The 27,971-nt window shown below is 44.4% G+C and overlaps 1 protein-coding gene across 4 annotated transcripts in view; it reads right to left on the bottom strand.

The window, feature by feature from the left end:
• The window catches only part of LOC121533897 (transcription factor COE3), a 106,453-nt gene that overhangs the window by 22,812 nt on the left and 55,670 nt on the right, over positions 1-27,971 (bottom strand). For 2 of the 4 annotated variants that reach the window (XM_045226837.1, XM_045226839.1), the window contains exons 7-10: positions 6,266-6,347; positions 6,017-6,134; positions 4,134-4,268; positions 3,533-3,658 (exon numbers count right to left, since the gene is read on the bottom strand). In XM_045226837.1, the coding sequence (XP_045082772.1) occupies positions 3,533-3,658; positions 4,134-4,268; positions 6,017-6,134; positions 6,266-6,347 (461 nt within the window). Of the gene's footprint in view, positions 1-3,532; positions 3,659-4,133; positions 4,272-6,016; positions 6,135-6,265; positions 6,348-27,971 lie in introns of all 4 variants that reach the window. The other 2 variants (XM_045226835.1, XM_045226838.1) reach the window with 1 other exon arrangement.

Here is a 27,971-nt window from a genome sequence, read left to right as displayed (position 1 = left end):
ATTGTTTTTCTCCTCACAGTGATAGGAACACTGGTCCTGCCCAACGCCAAGGCAATATGCCCTGTGAGAAAACAGCGACTGCCCATGCTGAAAACCTCTTAAGGGTTTAGCCTGGGAGGTAGTGGGCGCCAGGGCGCCACGTCTCCTTTCACGCCACACAACAACCAGGTCCCAACGCCAGCTCCTGCAAGCCGTCTCTGCCATTGGCTGCCTTTTTCTTCTCAGAATAACCTCATCCGAACCAGCACTGGATTGCCACACGTCAGATTAACCCAAATAAAAGGCTATGTAGCTTGGACTGGCTTCTCACACCCCTTCACTCTAACACCCAACCTCTGGGTCACACGTCCTCTCCCTCTAGTCAGATGTGTTTTGTTGTTTGGGGGATTTGGACAAGCTGAGGCTTGCCACGAGAACCCCATGAGGCTGCTGCCCCCCAGGCTAGTGAACTAGGAGTCACAACTCAGACTCAAACCATGCATCACTCCATGAAATGGATCCGACACAGCGTGTGTGTTGTACACTACACTGCCATCCATGAATGATGATATTCACTTCCTATGAATATTATCATCAGTTATGGTAGAGGAATTACTAACACTATTAAAAAGAGTACAATTTCCACGAGTAGTAGTAGTGGTAGTGGTAGTAGTGGTAGTAGTAGTAGTAGTAGTAGTAGTAGTAGTAGTAGTAGTAGTAGTAGTAGTAGTAGTAGTAGTAGTAGTAGTAGTAGTAGTAGTAGTGGTAGTGGTAGTGGTAGTAGTAGTAGTAGTAGTAGTAGTAGTAGTAGTAGTAGTAGTAGTAGTAGTAGTAGTAGTAGTAGTAGTGGTAGTAGTAATAGTAGTAGCGGTAGTGGTAATAGTAGTAGCGGTAGTGGTAGTAGTAGTGATAATAGTGGTAGTGGTAGTAGTAGTGGTGGTGGTAGTAGTGGTAGTGGTAGTAGTCCAGAAACAGCAGTGGTAGTAATAGTAGTAGTATCATCATTCCAGTATTTAGTAGGGTTGTGTTAAGGCATGGTGGTGGTGCTGCTGGATCCATGCTGCCAGCCTCAGTGCTTGTAATGCATAGATCAATGTGGCCTATGGGGAAGAGGAATCGATGGGTGCTGAGTTATTGCAGTACTTGGCCACTGATTTTTAGAGAGCTGTGTTTTCCCAGGAAAGTCAATACCTCCAGGCTCCCCTCATTAATTTCACCCTCCCATCCTCGAGCTGCACCTGGGGATATACAACCCCTGAGAGAGACTGGAAGTCCGGGGGAGAGAGGGAGGAGAGGAGAGAGGGGGCAGAGAGGGCGAGGGAGGCTAGGGAAAGAAAGGGTAAAGGAGGAGATGGAGAGAGAGGGGGAGAAGGCTGATGGGAAAGAGAAGGAGGAGAAAGAAGGGAAGATGGAGATGTGCAGTTGGCTTTAAGAGGAAGATGCATGAATAATAAAGGAGAAATAAATGTGTGAGAGAGAAACCATCACACTTGTATTTGGATATCATGTGTGTGAGATATGGATTTCAAGTACTGCACAAAAGAAGGCTCAAATTAATGATTCTGACTGGAGGGCAAACAATCCAAGAAGCCACTGGTCTGTCTGTGTGTTTGGTTATAGGAGAAACCAGCACCTATAATATCTGTCTAGACACCAGACCCAACTCTTTAGTTCCAATATCAAGGAGACCAATTTCTCTCTGTCTCATAAGTGAATGTGGACCCAGACATATTAAGGCAGTGACAGAGTCAACATAGTCCTGTATGTCTCTGTATTGTAGATAAGCTGCAGTCACATAGAAAGTGACAGTTAACAGTGGAGTACCCCTATGAGCTCTATTCACTCAGTTTCATTGTATTGCCATTCTAGCCCATGGCAACAGTTTTACACCTAATGCCTAGGATCAAAGCCTGGAGACACCATCCTCTACTACAGAGACAGAAGAAAAAGTGGGACTTATCTAGGTCTCTTTTTTCTCTCTCAGCTGAGTTTAAAGGAATAAAACATTTAGACCCACATGTATTTCTGTCATAACACAAAGTGTGGAACACTCTCTCTTTTTTGGCATGATATCAAACAAAATAATGTGTTACATTTGTTGAAACCTTTGATATGTCATCTCTACAACTCGACTGATTTGCTATGCTATTCAACGCTGTTTGATACAAAGGGGGCTATGTTTTTGGGGGACGCACTGAAAGACGAGCTCACTTGGGCATCTGGAAGTTCCCCAGAGGAAATGACATCATTGAGCCTGGATGCATTCTCTTCCCTGTTCAATTATACACAAGCTTGCCTATTTAGTATTTAAAAGCTTGCTTCATTTTGCATTCATGATGAAGACACTCCTGGCACAATAAATACGCATTAGAAATGCACACAGACAATCTTGAAATATGTATGTGTAAATCAGATTAACTGTTGATGTGTGCACAATATGGGTCTCAATCTGGAGGGAAGAACTAGAGACTAATGAGAATTGTTTTGGTTTTACAATATTATATGATGCAGGCACCTGTCTGTGTTATGAATGGCGCTACCATTAGGGAAATACAACTTTGTTGATTTGCTATCAATCAAGTCAAATAGTTTTGGTTTTCATTTTGATTAACTTCAAATACGAATGCTCACCACATTTGAGTACTTCGGTAATGATATCGCTAGCACTGTTTTGAAGACCACATGAAGTAATACAACTCCTTCCAGGGATTCACAACACGTTTTTGCTGTAGAGAACCCCTCCCACGGCCTAATAGACGTACAGAACGAGATAACAAGAGGACTCTATTCACCGCACACGTCCATAAAAGCAATACACTGAACAGTTGTCAGTCATATCATCAAATGGAATCAGATATTAGCATTGCAAAAGGAATCGTAAGATGGGTTGGATGGCCCATTGTGAAGTCTATTTGCTCCGCTCACACTTGCATGGGAACTAAGCGGTGCTTTGAACAAAGAGGGGAGAAGGCTGCAGCGATAAACCTATGCTTAACAGAAAGCCTTAACACAGTCCCCTCTTTCATCGGCAATGCAGTGACATTTACTTATCACACTAAACAGACATCCATCTGACCTTTCTGCTACTTTGAATGGCATCTGGATATTCCGATGGAATAATCGGGAATAGTAAAGCACTGATTTAAGGGAGCGATACTCCATTCTGGTGGCAGTCACGCCCCGGCATAAAAGTCTGGACATCAGACAAAGGCTTGAAGGATAACCTGGGGAAAGGCTCCAGCAAAAAGAAGGGTAGGACTCAATGCCCTTGCACAAGGGAAAATGTTTACCACCTTGAAAGGACAGAGGAGAACGGGGAATGTAGCAACCACTATATGTAGTATGGAGAACAATAAACCCTATAGGAAGATGTGGTGACAGTCCCTATTCCCATTTTAAAAACTCAATATAAATGGTTAAACTATGTACTAATGTTAATAAAACAGACCTTCAGATGAAGTGATACCAAAGTGCTTTAAAGGGGAGGAGAGGAGGAAGCAGAGAGATATAGAGAGAGGGTAAAACAGATATAAGGAAGGAACAGTGATCTTACCTGTGTAGACAAAGCGTCCTGGCGCCCCTTTGCAGAACTGCTTGGATTTGTAGGAGAGCGTGACCTCCACAACCCCTGGGATGTGGCGAGGGGGCGTCTGGACCCGGATGGCGTGGGCGTGATTAGCTGGAACACATCAACACACACACTCGTTTAACGCTAAGAGTAGTGCACTGTGGGAGGTATGGTCTATTTACGTTCCTTGTAATTTCTTACTATACAATAAACGTACTTAGTCTTAGTTCGATCTCAAAGGTGCATTTACAGCATCATCCACAACTCTGTCTAGCAAATTCACATTTAATAATTATAAAAGTAATTTAGCAGACAATAATATCTGGAGCAACTTCCAGTTCAGTCAGTACATATGGACAAACGATGAAGCATGGTAAACCCAACCGAATACACACTGATCAAAGCAGTGAGATTGACAGTTAATTATATGTGTGTATGTGTTCCAGATAGAGACTCTGTGGAGTGGAGGCATCTGCCTGACTAACAGAGGGAGCCCAGCCTTATGCACTACGCCTTACTCTGAGTTTCTTCACCTAGTCTTCATGTGTATGTGTGTGTGCGTGTGTGTGCGTGCCTGTATCTGGACCCACCTCACTCCAGACCAGCATAGTGCCGAAGACCACCTGCAGTCCGTCAAAGAAGTTGTCTCCGATGATGATGACAGTGGCTCCTCCGGTCGTCCACCCCTCACTCGGGCTGATGGCTTTGATGCAGGGCGTAGCTGCTTCGGAAACACAGACAGCGGAACGGGTATGACTTCTACTTATCAGGACCGTTAAATCCCCCAACTTGACAATCTGGGTGGTTACACTTTTGGGGAAAAAATGTGTCATTTGTTTATGAGGGTTATATGCTCAGGTTGCAATATGACTGATATAATGCAAGGGTAGCATTAACAAATTACATACAATTGGTGTGTTTTTTCCCCAAACAGATTTCTAATTGCATACGGTCCTGTCGTCTATGATGTCAATTAGTTCAGTCATAGAAAAATGCACAGTCATGATTTTTTTAGATGTCGGAGGATCAATAAACTCAATAGAAACATTACAGTGTCTCCTGCTTGACCAGACTAGGCACAACAGAATGGAGACAGACAGGCTGACTAAATGGTCCTGTCTACAGGATATCTGGCCAAACAGCCACAGCACTGCAAAAATGGAAAGAGGCAAGTGATCAAATAATTACTGTGGCTTGCGGTGGAGGTGGGATACATTTGCCACACAGTCTGCAAGCAGATCGTATGTCTGTCAGAGACAGATACCAATCCAATTGATATTAGGATGAGTGTAATATCATAGGCCTACTGGTCCATGGTGTAAAGGTAGCCGTGCTAACTGTGCCCTGGAGTTTTGGAACTGTATAGCCTTCTCAAATGTAAAGATCATCCCAAAAGAGGAGGCGTGGGAAACAGACTTAAGGGTTGAATGGCAATTGAAGTCAGTAGATTATAAATGAACGCAATGGGCTTCGTCCAATGGGATACTGTATGACAGAGTCTCTCACACCGTTTAACAGTTTTCTTAGGGTGTTGTTAGAGAAGAGGCTTTTTCTAGGTAGTCTACTGTCATCGTTATTAATTTCCCTCTGTCACAGCAGTAAACACACAGTCAAACGGGGGACTCTCACAAATAAATAAAACAAAATGTTGTGAAACAGACTATGGAAACTTTGTACATTTATCAAGGGGGGCTTAGGGGGATGGAACAAAGACAGGAGCAGATGTTGGCTTTATCGCCTCTCAAAACATCCCAATCTAGCTGAGATGAAAGACGGTGAGATTCCCTCAGTGGGGCCTTGACTTCAGTGATAGCCTTCTCAAGTCTGCATAGGGAGACAATGGCACTCTGATTCCAGTCACACAATGGCACTGTACTGCTCTGCTCTGGTGCTGTCAGTGGTGACCAACCATGGGACTCTCTCTCAGTGTTTCTATGAATGCCTAAGTACTGTTTATCCAGTGTATCCCAATGCTCTTGTCGTTTTTCAACTCAGAAACTTAGAGAAGTTAGTTCAAAGTGATACGTTTAAACCGTTTCACTGTGCCTAGCCAGCTCCTAAGCTGTGTGGCAGGTAGGGGACAATGTTTTAATATTGCTGGTAAGAACAAGAGTACTATTCTTTCTTACAATATGGCACCATGTTACGTCATAACCGCAAACGACACGGTGAGGTAGATTTTACAAAGTGATGCTGGGGTGTTTTTTTTAGGGGCTTTGGTAATAAAAGGTCCCCACTTCAATAAGAATGTCATCATCTTTTTCCAGATATAAGGATATGGTTTCATTTAATCCAATAAAGAGGATGATGTAATTAAAAGTCGGTTGTTCAGTGGGGCAAAAGAAAATGGGGAACCATTATTTTCACCAAAGCCAAAGTTTTTAGACACTGGTATACGGGTGGCCAAAGACACCAAGATGTATTAAGGTTTTAGAGAAATTGTTATCTGTAAGTGTGAGGTAGTTGTACCTTCAGAGGGGTCCAGGCGTCGGGCCCTCCTGCCATGTTTGGAGTTGTTGTGGACAAACATGTTGTCCGAGACAGCAAGGACATGGCCATCCACGTTCACCGTAGTGGAGACCACCACCTGTGGGATAAACAGAGAACCTTAACAATATACTGTTGTTTTCAATTGATGTACCTGCATTGTGAGCAGAATGAGAAGACATATGCTGTGTGGAACTATAGTGGCAGGTTTAACAATAAATGTGGTCTTACCTGAAACCTTCTCATGTCTCGTGGGTTCCCTGCATTTTTCAAACAATTCTGATTGCACTTGAGGAAGAACTTCAGGAAGAATCTGTAAACACAAGAGAAAAAAACATACATACTACATTAGAACACTGTTTCATCAAGAGGTTTTATTCAAACACTGAAAACAGTTAATCACATCTGAATGATGATGCAATTTTCAATATGATGCACGCAGGAAAAAAAAGAAAAAAAAAGAGTTCATACAATCAAATGCAACCATGCTTTTTATTTGCTATGTGTGTTCAAAATCAAACTAAAGGACATCTCGCTCAGTAAACATTTCAAAATGCTTGAATAAAATCTTGAATTATTTGAATATTTTTTGAAGCAACCATTTTCTTCATTTTGTTCAAATTAACACAAAAAGACACTCCTTCTCCCTCCAGACTCATGGTGTCTCATTAGGGTTGGCTTTTGATTTGTCCAATCCTTTCTCCCATGTGTTGATTGACTGTTTTTATGGCAACAGGGGGGTATTGATTGGGAATGGATATCAACGAGGATGGGCCGTAATAACCCAGTAGTTGGAGCTAAGATTCCCAGCCATACAGTAAAAATGGATTGCCGTCTGAATGCATTTCCCACTGCCATGTTATCTCTGCACATCCATCTCCTGGACCATAAGTCCCCTATTTTGATGGAGCGCTTTCTTTTTAATTGCCACATTATCACAATAATAATCCGGGCAGTTAACAACTGGCAAGGTCACAGACAGCCATGTCACATTAACCAAGGGATAACCTCATCCAATGCAGCCGCCCATTTTTTTTGTTGCAAAGGATGCTGGGAGTCTCCTGTAGTGGAGAGCGGCCCTGTCAAGAGATATAAATGGTTGCTATCTGAAGAGAGCATCGATTTCTCCCTAACAAGACAGTAACAATATCTTTAAAACACACAGTGGTGAGCGAAGCGATTTTCTCATTGATCAATCAAAATATATATCTAAACCGCCTCGAGTGGCCGTACAGTGATAGAAAGAGAGAAGGGGTGTGAATTCAAAAGAGCCCTGTTGCGTAAAGAAATATGCTAAATTTGTAATGACACATTGAAGAAGATAAAAAAAGTGCTACTCTATTTAGCCGGTATTGACTGAAACTTGATCTGGGGTGCACTGTAGGCTACTAATGCCCTTTATGGCAATGGAATACAATAACATGGGGAACCCATCCCCAATTCATATGATATCAGAGTCCTTGGGAGGAGAGATATAGATCAATAGGGATTGAATTAAAAGGCAGCTGGAGACAAGGGCCTGGTAAGCCAACCAGCCGCACTGTTATTACAGCTATACCGTGTTTGAACCAGAGCAGAGCTCAGCCAAGCAAGCACACCCCAAAAAATTACGAGAAACTGGGACATACCCTACTAGAAGCCCTGGGTAGAGCCAGTTCAGAGTTAAGATTCACCACAGCTCTCCAAATGACAAGAAAACACACAAAAAGAGAAAGCACAAAAATAGGAATAGAGTGATGAGGGTGAGGTCTGTGGAGGGGGGAGTATGTGATGTTGTCTCGGCGGCCCCGGATCCTCCATCTGCCACTGGGCAGGAGTTGACAAGGAATGTAAGATTCCAGGTCTCTTCATGGAAAAGCGGCACCAGATCAAAGCCTGGTTCCCTTTGGAATGGTTCTGCGATAGCAGCTCGGAAGCAAAGGGGGAAGTAGCTGCTTGTAGAAGATGACAGGACGGAGGTTGAATGTTGATCTCAACTTTGAGAAATGGGAGCGAGAGAAAGGGGTTCGTTTTCAGGCCAAGCTTGTGCTGTAAACTGCATTACTTCACAGCTGCACAATGATTTTGTCACTTGAAAGGGTTACCCAATACCATCAGAAAACTCAACAGATAACTTCACTAAGATTGAATGTATGAAATACATTTCTGTACATTTGGAGCAATTTCAATCCCTTGTTTATAAACCACCAGGGTTTTCATTATATCAGAAATATAATGACTATACACCTGTTCCATTGGCCTATTTTAAGAGTATGAGCATTGAAAAGCCTTTTGAAACCAGTGTCATGCTTCAGACTTGCAGTGATTATTTTGTTCTAGCTTCCAAATTGGCAGAGAATTTTAATGACAGTTTATATGAGACATATGATGGTGAAACATCATTATCACATCAGGAGAGACTAGAGTTAGTGGGAGAAAATGACTATCTGGCTTTTGGCAGCTGCACTGCTCAGCGCTGGAGCCCATCAACATTTTTTTACCATGTTTTACCATATATTTAACTTCAAATATTCCATAATATGTTATACTATGGTATAACAGAAGCCATGGATTACAGGCAACATCCACACTGAGCTAAAAGGCTAGAGCTGCCGCTTTCAAGGAGCGGGATACTAATCCGGACACTTATAAGAAATCTGGCTATGCCCTCCAACAAACCATCAAACAGGCAAAGAGTCAATACAGGACCAAGATCGAATCCTACTACACCGGCTCTGATGCTCGTCGGATGTGGCAGGACTTTCAAACGACCACGGATTACAAAGGGAAACCCAGCCGCAAGCTGTCCAGTGACGCGAGCCTACCAAACGAGCTAAATACCTTCTATGCTCGCTTTGAGGCAAGCAACACTGAACCATGCATGAGCGCACCACCTGTTCTGGACGACTGTGTGATCACGCTCTCCGTAGCCGATGTGAGTAAGACCTTTAAACAGGTTAACATTCACAAGGCCGCAGGGCCAGACGGATTACTAGGACACTTACTCAGAACGCTGACCAGCTGGCAAGTGTCTCTTTACTGACATTTTCAACCTCTCTCTGAACCAGTAGACTCTTCTCTACCGGAGCGCCAAGTCTGGGACCAAAAGGCTCCTGAACAGCTTCTACCCCCAAACCATAAGACTGCTGAACAGTTAATCAAATGGCTCCCGGACTATTTTCATTAACCCACTTATAGTTTTTTTTTGCACTGACATTCTTGCACTGGCTCTATGTACACTCACTGGACACTACCCACACACTCACACATACTACGAACACACACACACACACATATTGATGCCATACACACACACTCACACATAGACACACTTTCACATACGCTGCTGCTACTCTGTTTATTATCTATCCTGATTGCCTAGTCACTTTTACCCCTACCTACATGTACATATTACCTCAACTACCTCGTACCCCTGCATATTGACTAGGTACCGGTAGTCCTTGTATATAGCCTCGTTATTGTTATTTTATTGTGCTACTATTTCCTTTTTTTTGCTAATCTTTTGTTACTTTTTAACTCTGCATTGGGAAAGGGCTCGTAAGTAAGCATTTCACGGTAAAGTCTACAATTGTTGTATTCCGCGCATGTGACAAATACAATTTTATTTGATTGATTTGATCTCTCCAGTTTCAGTCTTTAGTGTATCTGTTACAATCCAATGCACATACACACCTGATTGGATGTTATTTCAAACCTCAGAAAAATATACACTTATAAGAATAAGAATAAGGGAATTAACTTTATTTATAACGGTTACATGGAGAAAATCAGATGTCTCTGGAATGAAAATGGATGGCCCTCCCTTCAGCAAAATATATTTTACCTAAACCCTCCCTCAACGCTTGAAAAACAACAACAAGTGACCCTCCCCTATACGCAAAATAATAATTAAAACAAAGTTTACCGTCACTTCTTGGACAGATCAGAGCCTTAGATATGCAGTTTTAGAAACTGTTCTTTGTCTTGTAAGCATTAAATGGCAATGCACTAACTTTGATAGCGCACAGGGCTGCAGGTCAGAAGGTTGTGGGTTCGCAGACCACCGTGGACAAAAGTAGGGGTGGAAAGATCTCCTTTATAGTAAAGTTATTGCATGAATCTATCATCGTATTTACAAGTCTGAGAAAATAATTGCCTTTTATAAACATTTCATGCAATTCTATGTCATTTTACATATTAGCAGAATATTTTTTAATACCACACAAATTACCGGCTAGGAATGGACAGAGAGATAGGCCTATGTGTTCATCTTATCATATTTCTCCAATGCCAAATCAGTGTGTCTTGTTTGCAACGAAACAGTCCCTGTTTGTAAATAATTAAATCTGAGAATCTGAGCATGGTACTTTCAAAAGCTAGGCCAACTTTTTCACCCCAGACAGCAGGCCTACCTACGCAGAAAATTGTATGCTTTAACAGCTGGCTACTCTTCTGTGGCATAACCCAACGAGAGGTCACAAGTGTTTCCCTAAAAGCTGTCTGGGTTTAAACATATTCTATTGTACAGAAAGTGAATAGCTTGATCAATTAGATTACTTCCCAAGCAAAGTCAGCCTCTGAATGTCAAAGAGACAAAACAATGATATCCCCATATGCATCGGTGTCACATCTTTCCCGGGTATTTTATAGCTTGTTTCTAGCATAAAGCATTGCGGACCAAAGCGTTGTTATAGATCACTTTATATGTGACTCGTTTCATGAAGCTAGGCATATGTCGCACATCACTACTTCACAGGAGAGACATTTGAACATATATATTTTTTTTTTATCAAAATGCATTTTGGGGGGCAGAAATGCCTTCTGGAACTTTCATGTGCCTTAATAACAAATGTTTATGCTATCTGTAAATACAAATACAATTGCTAAATTACGAGCCTAGTTGGTTTAGCCACGGAAAAAGACAGGAACCTTCCCACTAGCCATGATTGGCTGAGATAATGGATGGGCTGGACATGCCGGGAGATGAGTTCGGATTGGTCTGCCATGTAGCATGCTTCTGTCTATAACATGAGCTGCTCAGTATGTGTTGATAATCCTTTCTACTGCAGCTTTTTTGAAAGATATGATGTTAGCCATCGAGAACTACAAAAGTTTTGCTACTTTTCTCAACAACATTGATGCCCTGAATTTAGCAGGCGCTATCAACAAATATCAGTTGGAAAAAGTTGTGATGGGCTACTTTCTGCACATGCCGCGGTCAGTGTGAACCGGAGTGACTTGACACAACGCTGGCCAAACATGTAGCTACAAACAAAATTGTGTTAAATGGTTCCAGTCTGCCGTGAAGCATTCATCCATTGATATGGGTAAGAGTCTAGCTACATTTTCAGATATTTTATGTTTCTAATTTTGTCAGAAAGTCGTTTTCATTGCAAGTTAAAGTGTACTGTTAGCTAGCTAGCGAACATTAGCTTGCTGGCTTGCTAGCTAACATTATGTGTATGATCTGTGTAGTAATATCATTTGTATCAGAAATCCATTTGCATTGCTAGCTAGCTAACATTGAACCTAGTTGGTTAGCTTTAGCTACCTGCAGATACATACTACAGCTATGACAATGTTTGTATTGGTAGTAGTATGAGTGGGGATTATGCCGTCAGATGATTACATGACCCATCAAGTTAGCCAGGTGTGTCTGGGGGTGATTCCGGCAATCTATTGTATTTCATGAACATGTGTACATGTCTAGACAATAGTGACCCATCCACTTAGCTAGATGTGGCCGGGGGGTGGTTATAGCATTTCTTTCACATGACCCATCAATTTAGACAAGTGTGCCTGGGTAAGCGTCATTAAATAATTATAAAATATTGTTATCTGGACACTTTGTTTTTGATATTGCTACTATGCAAGTAACAATTTCACTGTACCATTTGCACCTTCTGTATCCTGGGCATGTGACAAATAAACTTAGATTTAATTTGATATAGTGTTTGTTTACCAGAGATGGTAATGTGAAGAACAACATGACCTGCATCAATGTCAGATTAGGATATAGGTCAAGGACTAGATGAAGTTTTTTTTTAACCTGGAGTTTTCCTTATTGTAGGCTACTACTTTAACCACTTTTAGTTTTGAAATCTTTGGTTGTTTACTACACTACTCACTATGTTTAGCACATGGCCTCACAATCCTTAAAGAGATGGGTGGGGCTAAGGCTTAAGAGGGTGTGAACGATGCTGAATGGGTGTGGACAAAGAAGAGCTCTCCAGAAGGTGTACCAAAACATTCACGGGCCATTTTCTCAAAAGTGGGGTTACAAGTTTATCAACTACTTTACCATTGTTATGATACACCATTTTCTAGCTCTGAGTCTCTACTTTTATCCAATGTAAAAAAACACAATTTCAAATGTTGCTACATACAACCGAATCGAGGTGGTGGGTCATATAATCGGATCCATTTAATTTTCTTCAAAATCCTAAGCTAACAAGGGTTAGGCCTGTGCTTTTTGCCATTTTCTTTAATAAAATGTTGGACTATGGCATACCCACTCAAACCCCCTCAATTCGAGTCTTGGTTTTAACTTGACAGCTCTTCACTGACACGGAGGTAGGCTATTTAAAGGGTGCATGGTGTGTGGAGGAAGCACACAAAAACGTTTTTGATCAGCAAGAGCAGAGCAGGCCAGGGCTCTGTCAGCTTCCTGCTTCCCCTGTTTGTCTCCTGGCCTCTAGAGGTCAGCTGTGTTCCCCTTTGCCTTAGTTCTTCCTCATGTGTCCTAATTAGCTTATCCAGGTCACCTGTGCCTTGTTTCCCCCTTGTGTATTTTAGCTGTGTGTTTTCCCCTTGTTTGTCACTTGGTTATTGCGTCCTGACTGTGTGTCTCCTGCTTTGTCTCACCGTGTCGGTCCTAGTAAGTTTTTGAAGTTATCTTTAGTTTGTTTTTCTCCCCTCGTGGAGTTGTTTTGTTTTGCCTCCTGTTTTGTGAACATTAAATCTACTTGCCTGGAGTATTGCCTTGGTGTTTCATTTGGGTCCTACAACATCTCCTCTGTGGCTAAGGGGTAGTACCCCCAGCTCTACACTTCTGAGACCGGAGTTCTAACCCGGATTGTGACAGAATAACCAAGTCAATCATGGACCCAGAAACACTCAGTTCCCAGGACCTGTTGGCGGTGATCATTCGACATGAGGCTTCTTTCCAGCGCCATGAAGCCGTTCTCAGCCGACAAGAGGAGCTGATGGCTAGACATTCTCAACTCCTGGCCGAAATGATGAGTTCCCTTCACCAGCTCTTTGAACGCCTCCTTGGTCCTCCCCCTTCCCCTCGGTCACCTCCCAGTGACGACAGGCCTTCTCGGTTGGCGGAGCCCCGACTACCACCTCCCAAGCCCTTTTCTGGGGATCCAAGCTCTTGCCAGGGTTTCCTCACCCAATGCTCCCTCACCTTCGAGCTCCAACCCTCAAGTTTTCCCACAGACCGTTCCAAGATTGCCTACCTCATTACCCTTCTTTCAGACAAGGCGCTCGCCTGGGCCTCTGCGGTGTGGCAGTCCCAGGAGGCCTGTTGTGACTCCCACGCTGCATTTGTAGAAGAGTTCAAGCGGGTGTTCGATCATCCTGTCAGTGGGCGGGAGGCTTCCAAGCGCCTACTGTCTCTCCGTCAGGGCCCCCGAAGCACGGCAGATTTTGCCATTGAGTTCCGAACCATGGCAGCAAGGAGCGGATGGAATGATGAAGCGCTGAGGGTCTGCTTTCAGGGAGGGTTATCTGAGCCCCCTTCAAGATGAGTTAGCCACCCGTGAACCAGCTGAAGATCTCGAGTCCCTCATAGCCTTGGCCATCCGCCTGGACAATCGTCTAAGAGAGCGGAGAACGGCTCGCCGTCAGGTGTCTCAGTCCCAAGTTCCTCTGAGCAGCTCTGTTTCTCCTGTTTGGACTCCGTCATTCAGAGCTGCCCCGGCTCCTGAACTGCCCCAGGATTCCCCGGAGAGCATGCAGTTAGGCCGTTCCAGGCTTTCTTCCAACGAAAGGGAACGTCGCATGAGGGAGCGTCGGTGCCTCTACTGCGGGGTTGCCGGCCACTTCCGCTCCACTTGCCCCGAGCTTTGGGAAACGCCTGTCCCCGCCCAGCTACAGGAGGGTTGTGATGGGGAAAATTAGAGCTCCTCCTACTAACGCGGTCCTAGCTATTCCAGCCACTCTGTCCTGGGAGGGCCACCAGCATCGGGTCCAGGCTATGATCGATTCCGGTGCCGCAGGTGATTTTATGGATGTAACCTTGGCTAAGGAACTTAAGATCCCTACCCAACTACTTCCTCAACCCCCAGGCAGTTACAGCCTTAGATGGCAGACCTCTGGAACCAGGAAAAGTTACTGAGGCGACTCAGTCCCTGCGACTTACCATCTCTCAACACCAGCAGGAGGAGACCTTCTATCTCATTGACTCTCCCGAGTATCCTATTATCCTGGGTCACCCTTGGCTATGCAGACATAATCCCCAGATCGACTGGCCTACTGGCACCATTCTTAGCTGGGGTCCCACTTGCCAACTCACCTGCATGCTTCAGAGTTCCTCAGCCCCTAGTACCCAGTTTCAAGAGTCTGTTGACGTCTCCCGAGTCCCCAGTGTTTACCATCGGTTCAAGGCAGTGTTCAGCAAGGCCCGGGCTACTGCCTTACCGCCTCATCGCACTTATGACTGTGCCATTGATCTACTCCCTGGGTGCTGCCCTCCTAGAGGTCGGATCTTTTCCTTGTCCTCCCCGAGCACGCAGCTATGGACACCACATTAAGGAGTCCTTGGCAGCCGGCCTCATCTATGCCTCTACTTCCCCGGCTGGGGCGGGCTTCTTTTTTGTTGAAAAGAAAGACGGGGTCTGAGGCCTTGTATTGATTACCGGGGACTCAACAAGATCACGGTTCGGAATCGATACCCTCTTCCTCTCATGGCCACTGCTTTTGAGCTGCTTCAAGGGGCTTCCATTTTTTACTAAGCTGGATCTCCGCAATGCTTACCATCTCGTGCGGATCCGGCCAGGAGACGAATGGAAGACGGCGTTCAACACGCCCACGGGACACTATGAATATCGGGTGATGCCGTTCGGGCTCACCAATGCCCCCCGCAGTATTCCAAGCCCTGATTAATGATGTTCTCCGGGATATGCTTAATCTGTTCGTCTTCGTGTACCTGGACGATATCCTCATCTTCTCGAGGTCACTGAAGGAACATGAGGGGCATGTTAGCCGGGTTCTCCAGAGGCTCCTTGACAATCACCTCTACGTTAAGCCTGAGAAGTGTGAATTTCATGTTTCTCAGACTCAGTTTCTCGGGTTTATTGTCACTCCCGGGCACCTAGAGATGGATCCCAAGAAGGTCAAGGCGGTCCACGATTGGCCCACACCTGCCACGGTCAAGGAGGTTCAACGGTTCATTGGCTTTTCTAACTTCTATCGGAAGTTCATCAAGAATTTCAGCTCGGTGGTAGCCCCCTTGACGACGCTTACCAAGGGAGGAGGGACCAAGATTCACTGGGGTCCGGAAGCAGCAGGGGCCTTCGAGGATCTCAAGCGCCGCTTCACTTCTGCTCCGATTCTGGTGACCCCTGACCCAGAGAGACCTTTCGTGGTGGAGGTGGACGCCTCAGAGGTGGGGGTGGGAGCCGTCCTGTCACAGAGGGGTGCGGATGGGAGATTACACCCTTGTGCCTTCATGTCTCGCCGCCTGTCTGAGGCCGAGCGCAACTACCACGTGGGGGATCTAGAGTTGCTTGCGGTAAAGCTGGCCTTGGAAGAGTGGCGCCATTGGCTTGAGGGGGCTCAGCACCCTTTCCAGGTTCTCACAGACCACAAGAACCTGGAATATCTCCAACAGGCTAAGCGGATGAACCCTCGGCAAGCACGATGGTCCCTTTTCTTTAATCGATTCCAGTTCCTCCTGACTTACCGACCTGGCACCAAGAACGTCAAGCCGGATGCTCTGTCTCGAGTCTATTCTCCCGAGGTACAAGAGAAGCCCTTGGCATCGATTATTCCGAGGTCTAGGATCGTCGCACCTCTTCAGTGGGAACTAGAAAGAGGGGTACGAGAAGCTCTTGCCCATGAGCCCGATCCAGGCGGTGGTCCTGCCGGTCGCCTGTACGTTCCTCTCTCGGTTCGGGCCCGCGTCTTGCAGTGGGGTCATGAGTCGCCCTTGACATGCCATCCTGGCAGTGCTCGCACACTGGAGTTCCTCCGACGGCGGTTTTGGTGGCCGTCCATCAAGAAGGACGTGCAGGTCTATGTTGAGGCCTGCCCTGTGTGCAACCAGGGAAAGTCGACACGCCAGCGACCCCAGGGACTGCTCCATCCCTTACCTGTTCCTCGAAGGCCATGGTCACACCTTTCTCTGGACTTTGTTACGGGACTTCCTCTATCCCAGGGCAACACCGTCATCCTTGTGGTGGTAGACCGTTTCTCGAAGGCTGCCCGGTTTATTCCCCTGCCCAAGCTGCCCTCGGCTAAGGAGACTGCTGAGCTCCTCATGAACCATGTCTTCCGGATATTTGGCATTCCCCTGGACGTGGTCTCTGACCGAGGTCCCCAATTCTCGTCCCGGTTTTGGGGGGCCTTCTGCAGGCTTATTGGGGCCACAGCCAGCCTATCGTCAGGATTCCATCCAGAGTCTAATGGCCAAACGGAACGGATTAATCAGGATCTGGAGACCACCCTGCGGTGTATGGCGGCCAGTAATCCCACGTCTTGGGCCACCTATATTATTTGGGCTGAATATGCCCACAACACCCTCCAGTCCTCAGCCACCGGATTGTCCCCCTTTGAATGCCAGTTCGGTTACAACCCTCCATTATTTCCAGAGGAAGAGGCGCAAGTTGGTGTTCCCTCGGCCCAGCGCTTTGTCCAACGCTGTAGGCGGACCTGGAAGAAGGCCAGGTGTACCCTCCTTCGGACCTCCCAGAGATACCAAAGTCAGGCTAATCGCCACCGCCCGGACGGCCCCTAGTTTCCGAGCTGGTCAGAGAGTTTGGTTGGCCACTAAGAACTTGCCCCTCCGGGTCGAATCCAAGAAGCTTTCCCAGAGATACATCGGCCCTTTCCGCATTGCTAGAAAGGTTAACCCTGTTTCGTATCGTTTAGTTCTGCCTCGCTCCCTTAGAGTTAACCCCACTTTTCATGTTTCACTCCTTAAACCTGTCTTGTCTTCTCCTTTTGCCCCCCCCACAGACCCCCGCCACCTCCCAGGATCATAGACGGCCAGCCAGCCTACACAGTCCGCCGGATACTGGACTCCCGGAGGGTCCAGAACTCTCTGCAGTATCTGGTGGACTGGGAGGGCTACGGGCCAGAGGAGCGCTCCTGGGTTCCAGCCAGGGACATCCTGGACCCAGGGTTGATCCGAGATTTTCGCACCCTGGGGCCAGGGTGTTCTGGAAGGAACGTCAGGAGTCGTTCCTAGAGGAGGGGGTCCTGTCAGCTTCCTGCTTCCCCTGTTTGTCTCCTGGCCTCTAGAGGTCAGCTGTGTTCCCCCTTTGCCTTAGTTCTTCCTCATGTGTCCTAATTAGCTTATCCAGGTCACCTGTGCCTTGTTTCCCCTTGTGTATTTTAGCTGTGTGTTTTCCCCTTGTTTGTCACTTGGTTATTGCGTCCTGACTGTGTGTCTCCTGCTTTGTCTCACCGTGTCGGTCCTAGTAAGTTTTTGAAGTTATCTTTAGTTTGTTTTTCTCCCCTCGTGGAGTTGTTTTGTTTTGCCTCCTGTTTTGTGAACATTAAATCTACTTGCCTGGAGTATTGCCTTGGTGTTTCATTTGGGTCCTACAACATCTCCTCTGTGGCTAAGGGGTAGTACCCCCAGCTCTACACTTCTGAGACCGGAGTTCTAACCCGGATTGTGACAGGCTCAGGGTTGGAATATCCACTGCAGTGTGTAATGCAGCCTAGTTTTATTTACACCATCCCAGCAGCTATCTTAGAAATATAACTTTGCCCTGTGCTTCTCCAAGCATGCACTTCGTAGCCCATAAGCTATGGATCATTTGATTGAGACCACACTAAATAGCCTTTAGGCACAATTGGTATTGCGCCCAGCGGAGAATCAGAGATGAGGGGTGGCATCGGGCACACATCGATATATAGACTAATAAGCAACTAATTCTAAAAACACAGAAATATTTAAATTTCATCAATTACACATTACATGACCCTCCCCTTGACTAGATGTATAAAAAAAAAAAAATCGAAACCCTCCCCTTGACTGAAATTGAAAAAGCATGACCCTCCCCAATTTTTCTCCAGGTAACCATTCTGTACATTTCGATCCATCCCTAAGGGAGGAAAGCCAGGGAGTAACTTCTCCTTTTCCGTTCAACCCCTTCCTCCCTCCTTATCGAAAACGTATTAAAACACCATCAATAATGAATGTCCATCTACAGCCAGGGCTCCGTTATTAATTCCAGGCTGTTTTTCCCGCCGTCTCTCTTCTGGTCTTAAAAAGTAGGTAAAGATAATGAGAGAGTCTGCGTCTCTGTTGTAAGCCGTCACCTCATTATGCTGCCCTACAATCAATTACAAGGGGGTGTGTGTGCCTGCCAGCCTCTAATGTGGAACCATGGCTGTGGCAGGAGTTACTGCTGCTATAGTCCTGCTGGGCTAACCTAGTCCTTTCTTTCCTCTGTCCATTCAGTTTAGGCTGAGTCCCCATTCATCTCAAGGCGTCCTTCCCTTGTCTCCCTGGTTTTTTATGGACTCGTAACCAACCGTGCTATTTTGTTAGTTTTTTCGCATTGTTTGTAACTTATTTTGAACATAATGTTGCTGCTACCATCTCTTATGACTGAAAATAGCTTCTGGACATCAGAACAGCGATTACTCACCTTGAACTGGACAAATAATTGTTCTTTAATGAGTCGGACAAGATGGATTTGCTCCAGACACCCGACAGGGCCCTCATCCCCGTCATTCGCAGTAGAAAGAAAAGGAGATATCGCGGAAGGAGATTGGGGTACCTGGTAAGGAGCCGGCGACGAGTGGATAATCTGCCTTTGCCATCGATACTATTGGCCAATTTACAATCGCTTGATAATAAAGTGGACGAACTACAAGCACATATATCCTACCAACGGGACATTAAAAACTGTAGCGCCAAGTCTAGGTCCAAGAGGCTTCTAAACAACTTCTACCCCCAAGCCATAAGACTCCTGAACATCTAATCAAATGGATACCCAGACTATTTGCATTCCCCCCCCCACCCCTTTTACGCTGCTGCTACTCTCTGTTTATTATCTATGCATAGTAACTGTAATAACACTACCTACATGTACATATTACCTCAATTACCTCGACTAACCAGTGCCCCCGCACATTGACTCGGTACCGGTACCCCCTGTATATAGCCTCACTATTGTTATTTTACTGCTGCTCTTTAATTATTTGTACCTTTTATTTCGTATTATTTTATATAGTATTTTGTTGTGTGATTTTTTTGGGGGGTATTTTTTCTTAAAACTGCATTGTTGGTTAAGGGCTTGTAAGTAAGTATTTCACTGTAAGGTCTACACCTGTTGTATTTGGCGCATGTGACAAATACAATTGGATTTGATTTGTGTCCTTGTCTCCTTTCCTTTGTGACCGCTGATATGTGAAAGGACTGGATGGGTCTACAGATGTAGGATTTAAATTTGAGCCAGTTTGCTACAGCAGGAAAATAATCCTGCAGTAACAGGAAAAGTAAATTATTATGTGAATTATAATTAATGGATTTTTGTAGGGGTTGATACATTTTTCGTTAGGGCAAATAAAGTCAGAAATTTGGAAATAACAACCTTTTTAAAACTCAAATTTACCACAAATTTGCATTTCCTGCTGTGCAGGAAAATTCTCAGCAACAAAAGAGTGATCAAATGAAGATCCTACATCTGTACTCCATCTCGGTTTTATCTCTCAAGACCTTCTGCCTATAAGGCTTTGTGAACATAAGGGAAAGGACATGTCACTATTGGGACACTGCATATAGTTAGCCCAAATACAATAACATTATGAATAACCTTGGCACAGAAGCTGCACAAAGTGGCAGTAGGCCAGGAAGGGGGGAAATACATTAAACAAAGAACAGGGACCCGTGGCCCCTAAGAGCCCCTATAGGAAATCACTATGTGGGCCCTCTAAAAATGTTTTACAGAAACGAGTGCTTCAAAAGCATTGAAACACTTGATGAAAGCTGTTGTGTATTGTTTCAAATGAATAATGCTTGAGATATTAGCTACATATTATGTACACTAAAGCTGAATGAGGCTGAGCAGGGAATAAGTGTCTGACTTCAGCATCATTTTCATTACAGGGGATGTGAGCTGAGATCCACTCTAGATGATGTCATCCTGGGACCACACCCACAGCACTATACTGAAGCAATTATGTCTGGCTCAAATTACAAGGCCCTCTTGACTCCATACAAGGCGCATACACATAGACACAAACACACACATTCACACACACACCTTCACCATTCCCAGAGTCTCTCATTTATTACGTTAGGCAAGAAAAATAAGAAATCAATATTTCAGCAGGGGTATTTTAAAAAGCTGCCGCGTTTCCAATTCTGACCCACCATTTGCTTTGCGTGTTTGATGCCTTCTATGAAAAGACAGAACCAGGCGGTGGCGTTTAGATGAGCAGCACCAGGAGGCAATGAGATAGCGCCTCAGATTCTTTGAGGTCGACTTCTCCAATTTCAAAACAAAGGCTGAAATCAACTGAGAGATGACACACTGCTGAATTGCTTCACAGTATAACTGAGATAAGTTCTAATCAAACACTTGGGTTGGACACAGAGATTTACAGTCTGCCCAGTGACACTGAAATGACATTAGCATTGTCGCTAATTGTTTCACAATCAGTTGTCATTTGATTTAATCTACTAGTTATTGTTGTTCTGCTAAATTCAAGGAAAATTTTCCCCAACATCAGAAGGAACCATATTCCACACAGTCTTATTACAGTATCTAATATTTACTCTACTGTGTTGAAAACAAATGCCCTCTTCAAATAATTAGGCACATTCTGAGGAAGCTCATGTATAGCTAATTAGGGTATGAAACGGATGGAGTTAACAATATGGCTCAGTGTGTGTGTGTGTGTGTGTGTGTGTGTGTGTGTGTGTGTGTGTGTGTGTGTGTGTGTGTGTGTGCGTGCGTGCGTGCGTGCGTGCGTGTGTGTGTGTGTGTGTGACCCCCCTTCTGACAACGCTCCAAGACTAGGATCCTCCTCGGCTCTGCTACATGCCATCAATAATTTAGTAGCCAAGATGGCAATTACAGGACCATGTACAATCAAACTAAATATTTGATGAGGCACTAAAACAGTCCCTGGAACAGATCTCTCTCTCTCTCTTTCTCTCTCTTTCTGTCTCTCCTCTCTCTCAAACACAGACATGCTCACACAAACACACAAACACACACACGCTCAACTGTCTATTGTCTTAACAACGCATTATGACTCTAGTCCCTTATTCCCTGAACTTTGCAAGAGACACAAAAGCAGTTTATTCCGCTAAGAGTGTCTTGCACAATTCATTTTCTACTTCTAAAATATTGAGTGGACACATGATGCATTTTATAAGGGTGTGTTTCACTTCCGACGTATTAAGGAAGGCTGTCTCTCTGCCTGGAAATCAGCACAGTACAAGATGAGGATTCATCAAGACAGACTGATGGCATTAAATATCTGAATCAAATCGATTTTTATTGATCGCAATAGAAACCAGCACCAGGCTTTTACCTCACCTTTCATCTTTGATCAGACGCCGATTATTCAACATAAAAAATGATGTGACATAAAATCCATTACTGCTGAACATTTTTGAGATGATGACTTTGTCTGAACCTGGTAAATTGGCAGCTGGCCATTTCCACTAAAGGATACAACAACTCTGCTACTGTATAAGAGATGAAAAATAATTCGATCAGAGATAATATCTGCCTATAATATATCTATATTTAATGTATTATGCTAAGTCAACATGATCCTTTAAAATAAAACAATCTTGTTAATGAGATCTTTGTCACAGTAAAGTGTTATCAGCTTGTGGACATTGTGAAAAATGTCACAGTGTGTTCAACAAAATCCCATTTCTATGTGAGATCTATCATATGACAAACACATGCAGAATTCCTTGAGCACAGATACGAACAGAACATCCCATCATTATTTCATGCAGGAAGCGTGGCTGGCTCTATTCTGAGGGTGGATGTGAGAAACTGCTTTGGAGCACAGATAGAATGGAGTTTGTTTGTTTGGCCAAGTGAACCAGTGTTCCTCTACAACCTCCTGACTGTTTGTACTTAACCCACCCTTCACACACACACACGCACACACACACACACCATACACGTACACACACACACACGCTCTTCTCCGCTGCACTCAGGTTTCCTCTGGTCCCTCCTCAGCTGTGTTTTGGCCCCGTTGCCATGGCAAAGAACATATTTATCCCTCCAATCAAAATCACTCCACGACATAATGCTCTAACGAGAGAAAATAAAATATGTGACTCGCGGTGACCTCATGGCCCCGGCATGCATTTGAAATTGTAGCAAGCTGTAAAAATCTGTCCTTTGCTTCCTGTGCCGAGAAACACATAGTCAAATCATGCATCAGAAAGATCACGGTTTGTTCAGAAACAACATTCTTGACATCAAATAATTATTTCATGTTTATTTTTTCTCCAATTGTGGCGAGTTTTGGATAACACATGAGTGTAATTACTTTAGATAGAACACCTTTCAACCGCAGTACTGTTTGGAAAGTTTGAAACGGTAGAAGAGACATGTTGTCGTTATCTCTGAGGTGATTTGGAGGTAGGGTAAAACCCTAAAGCGGGGAAAGGTGAACAGATGTGGTCGGGGTGTGTATTGGGAGCGTCAGATATAGAACCACAACAAACGCTGTGCATCAAAAGCAGAGGCTGAGAGCTCACACTGAGGGATTCAGCAGGAGTGAAACAGCAGGTGGACACACATACTGTGATGAGTGAAACAGCAGGAGGAGGGTACACACACAAGCATGCATGTATAGGCTACACACACACACACACACACACACAGACAAACAGTCAGACAAACACACACACACATACCATAATACGTTCCACAGCAGGGGGAGAATCACCACGACGAGAGGTAAAGCCCTGAACAGCGATGTATGGAGCTGAATGAGGAAGCAGCTCTATATCTTTCGTAGAGGTGGCGTTGAATAATTCATTGAATCATTAACTTGACTAGGTCCAGTGACAGCTTGAAACAGGAGGGTTGGAGCATCAATTGAGTCTCTTTGAGTAAGTCTGATGCAAAATGTTGAATTTTTTTCCTTTGACATGAATTAACATCAGTGTCAAAACAGATGAGGCTTCTGTCTGGAAACATCTTTCTGTCTAGAAATATTGTTATTCTACAGACTGAGGCTAAAGGCTATTTCAGGCTATAGGTCCTTGCTATAGGATAGGCTGGGTGGAACTGTCACCATACTGCTTATATCTATCCAATCCATACAGATCTATAAGTGCCTAGGAGGTAGGAGTTGTCTGTTTACCAGGCATCAGAGAGTCGAACTCGAGCACATTCCCCTATGTCGGCTGGTCAAAGCCACAGACCTGTGGCTACCAGCTAGCCTCTCCTCCCTCACATCTCTATAATCACCGTCTAGGCGAGAGAGACGACGGGCTGTTCAACAACCTGTCTGCCGAATGCAGGCGGAGGGTGAAAAAATAAAATCCCTCCCTGACACGTTGATTGACAGCTCCATCCAGGCCCCCAGCGCTGAAATCAAGCTGTCAGTCTGGGGGCGACGGAGGAATTGTCCTCTCAGATTTAAATACCGCCCATAATAGGCTACCATCTATCAAGCCTGCCGCCCAGGTTATTCTTAGACACATACATTAGCCCTTGGCCCAGATAGGAATGTCACCAGATTAAACATCCAATTTGTTAACCGGCCGGGCCAGAGGTGCTGCTTCTTGACAGGACTTACAAACAAGCACAAATGGCCCTATTTTTCACACCGGGGCCTGCAGGCTTTTTAATGCAGAGTGGGCCTCGGGCCTAGCGCCAGAGCAGGCAGGCTGTCGAGGCAGACAGAGAGAGCAGAGGGGTGTGCTTGTAGAGTGGTCTCACACACACACACACACACACACACACACACACACACACACTGGACTAACAAAGACCTGAACACTATACACCTGATGACTCCAATAATTTCTATAGAAAGGACAGATTTTTCACCAAATCATGCTTGTTATTCACCATTAAAGGGTCTCTATCCTGATTTTAAAGGTGCAAACTCGCAGTAGCCTACCAGTACATACTGCACACTCAGTGCATGGTAGAATCAATCAGGCCTAATCCACTGCTGTAGAATGCTAAGGCCCAGGGAGAGGGTGATTCACTGTATACTTGAGATGAAGCCATATATTTCAGTCAATGAGGGTCCTATGGACAGATTGGGAGCATATTGGTAAACAGAGGGAAAGATGGACTAGCAGATGCCACCAGTTTAGACCCTACAGACTGGGAGACAGTGTGAGAAATATGGGGATGGAAGGCAGACACCAAGCACAGCCAGAGCCATGGAAACGGTCTGCAGGGAGACATCTTACTTGGAGGAGAGGGAGGAGATATACATGAGGAATTACTGTGAAAAACGATCTATTCCATAGTGTTATATACTGTACTGCAGATTGTAACTGGAAGAAGGGACTGAAGTAAGCAGGCCTGAACACAAATGTATTGTATATGAACGTCCTGTATAGGAGAGTAATGTAACCACAGAACTACCAAATAACAAGAAGTGGGAAAATAATTTTTTTTTTTTTCAGTGAGTTGCCAGATATGCTTTTATTATAATAACACTAAATAAATCTTTACCACAGAAACCTAGTAGTGTATATTGTCTCTTAGAAATAGAATACAAATGATAATGGTCCGAGAAATGGACCCTACTAAGTAATATAATTTCTCTCACACTAGCAAACAGGGTTTTTTCATTATTTCAAAACCGTTCTTCAGGGGAAGAGTGATTTATCCCTCACTTTGTCTGTCAGACAAATGTTTCTCTTTATGGCTAGTTCTATTCCAAACGAGGCCTGGCGTCATAAAACTAATATACGGCGTCAAGTATTTAATTAAGTATCTGGGCAGAGATGGGTGAGCGTCTTGCTTTATTGAACCAAAATTAAAAATAACTTGCCCATTTGAATAAATGGCCTGGGGGTTGCCTCTCAAGCGTTTCATTATAATATCGCTCATGCCACTTTAACCTCTTTAAGTGCCGGCCCCTTCAATTGTTTGTGAATGGAGACAGAACACGCTGAGAACGCCTTTCATCGTCAACAGAGAGACTTCCTCCCCTGTCACCTGACTAGGGAAAAACATGGCAGTCTCCTGGTTGTTCTGTTTGTTTGTACTCTTTGTGTGCTGAAGACGAGATAAGACAAAGAAGGAGGGAGGAAGGAGGGAGGAACAAACTGTGATATGTTGATAGAAGAAGCATAATGATGCAACCATTACAAAGTAAATGTAATTTAGTCCTGCCTTTGAAGTCAGTGGAGAACCCAACCACGTTAGAACATCTCAAACTGAAAGTTTAATCAAACACGACTGGAGCCCAAATAAAAGGGGGAGGAAATTTCAGCAGGGCGTCAACATAGCACCAAGCTACACCTAATTGGAACAAACAGCAGCAGGGCTTGGGTAGAGAAGAAAAAATGTGTTGTTGTGCTCCTCTTCCAACTGGGGCCATCTCATTTCCAGACGTAGGTTTTTAAATCACAGAGAGTGAAAGCCCAGTGATATTCTCCATCTGTTTGGCCCAGGACTTCTCTCAGCTGCTTTGGGAGGGAAGTGGTCATGGACAAGGTGAACTCCATCACACCATCTGCCTGGATCTTAGCCTGGCCCTGGACACTGCTATGGGGACAGTTGCAGCCTTGAAAAACACTCCCCAATACCTCCTCCCAGTCTCACCGAGCAGATTTAGCTTTATGAATACATGATGTTTCCTGCTGCTTGGATAAGTAGACAGAAATGGGTGTTAAGGTTGTGATTATCATTTTGATACCTTTTGGCTCGGGTTTTGAGAGCAAAGTATGTGAGTTTTTTAATCTGTCCTTAAATGAAATGGGTCTGGTGACTATGGTCCAGATTCAATTGAACTAGCCTTAGCCTTAATGTTAAGCATGACCTGTGAGCACAAAGTTTGAACCTTTGTGCTCACCTTAAAATACAAGTAAAATATATTAGTGAAAAAATGACAGTTGAAGACATTTCTATTTTAAAGCTTTTTTCTCTCTCTCTTTTGATTTAGCCTGTGAAAAAGAGGTCCCCAAAAGACCTGTCTGCTAGGCGTATCAGTGAAATCCATCCTACCTGCCCCTGACCTACACTGGAGAGTTCCACTCGCAGTGTGGGAGAATAGAGTTGCTACTACAATGGACTGCAGATGAGTCCGAACATAAAGGGAAACAGATCCTCGCTATAGTCTAACCATAACACCCAATGAGACCTCAGCACCACAGTAATGAAACATCAAATAATCCATTGAATTTAAATTTATGCTGAGTTTAACTTGTATTTTTCATTTCAAAAACAATAGGCTGCTTTCATCAGCGAGGAACGTTACCTCCTTTATTGTCCAGAGTGCAGGATTGAAGTCAACATTAATCTTTTCATATTTCCAGTCAGTGTAAGTGGATTACTCATGAAATCATTCACGGCTAATAGCATCCAGATGCCAAAGTGCCAGAGAGGAATTAAGTCTCTCTACAGAGCGATGATGTGGACACACAGTATCTTACTGTAACTACTTCCTGGAGCATTGAAATATGCATCTCACAGATATTTCCTGTGTATGAAATTGTCATTCATATTTTAAAAATATACTCAAATATATGAATGAAGAAGAAATGAAAAGATGATTTTGAAAAACAATTGTTTGCTATTTGCAGTGGGTTTTGTCCCTAAAAAATGATGCACACACACACACACACACACACACACACATAAAACAAACAGGCGTCAATCAATGGGCCGCAAGAAACAAAGACCAAGTTAGAAGAGGCACTTTATTACAAATATCATAAATATTCAAAAGTGGGTGAGAAGTGAGGAGTAATTGATACAGAGCTGTTGGGAAAGCAGCAGATATTCCAGAATGGCTGTCTGCCACAGGAGAGTAGAGAGGGAAACGAAGCCCTGAGAGCAGTGCAGGTGCACAGCCTGGATCTATCCCAGGCACACACAGGCATGTAGGCGCAAACACAAAACACACACACACAAGCATACACACACAAACACACACAGTACAGGCACACATACACACTCGTAAATGTGCTCACACTAACATGAATACGTCCTCCAGACTCCAGCACACATACGCACAAATGGAAAATGCTTTGCACACACATCAACATATAGCACCACATGTTCACTGATAATACATATGTGCACAAGACCACAATGCACGCACACACACACACACACACACACACACACTAAGCTCAAGACACACGGGTCACTCGTACATAGCTCTTTTACAAAAACAGCAACATACCCTCAATCACACACAGCCACGGCCAAATACCTCCATGACAAAAGCATTATCTCAGCATCAGCTGCTGGGTGTGCTCCCTCTCTGGATTTCACATTTACCCTCCGCTCCAACCATTAAAATGGGAGTCAAGAGGTATGTGTGTGTGTGTGTGTGTGTGTGTGTGTGTGTGTGTGTGTGTGTGTGTGTGTGTGTGTGTGTTTGTGTGTGCGTCTGTGAAGACTGTGTGGACAACAAGTCCCCACAAGAATAGTAAACAAACAGAAATTTGACCAACTGGGGACATTGTTAGTCCCCACAAGGTCAAATGCTATTTCTAGAGGGTTTAGGGTTAAGGTTAGAATTAGTGTTAGGGTTAGAATTAGGTTTAGGGTTAGGAGCTAGGGTTAGGGTTAAGAGCTAGGGT

Source organism: Coregonus clupeaformis, chromosome 2, assembly GCF_020615455.1.
Source record: "Coregonus clupeaformis isolate EN_2021a chromosome 2, ASM2061545v1, whole genome shotgun sequence".
Taxonomy (NCBI): Eukaryota; Metazoa; Chordata; class Actinopteri; order Salmoniformes; family Salmonidae; genus Coregonus; species Coregonus clupeaformis.
The sequence above is the reverse complement of the archived record's forward strand: the minus strand, read 5'-3'. Positions and strand labels throughout refer to the sequence as shown.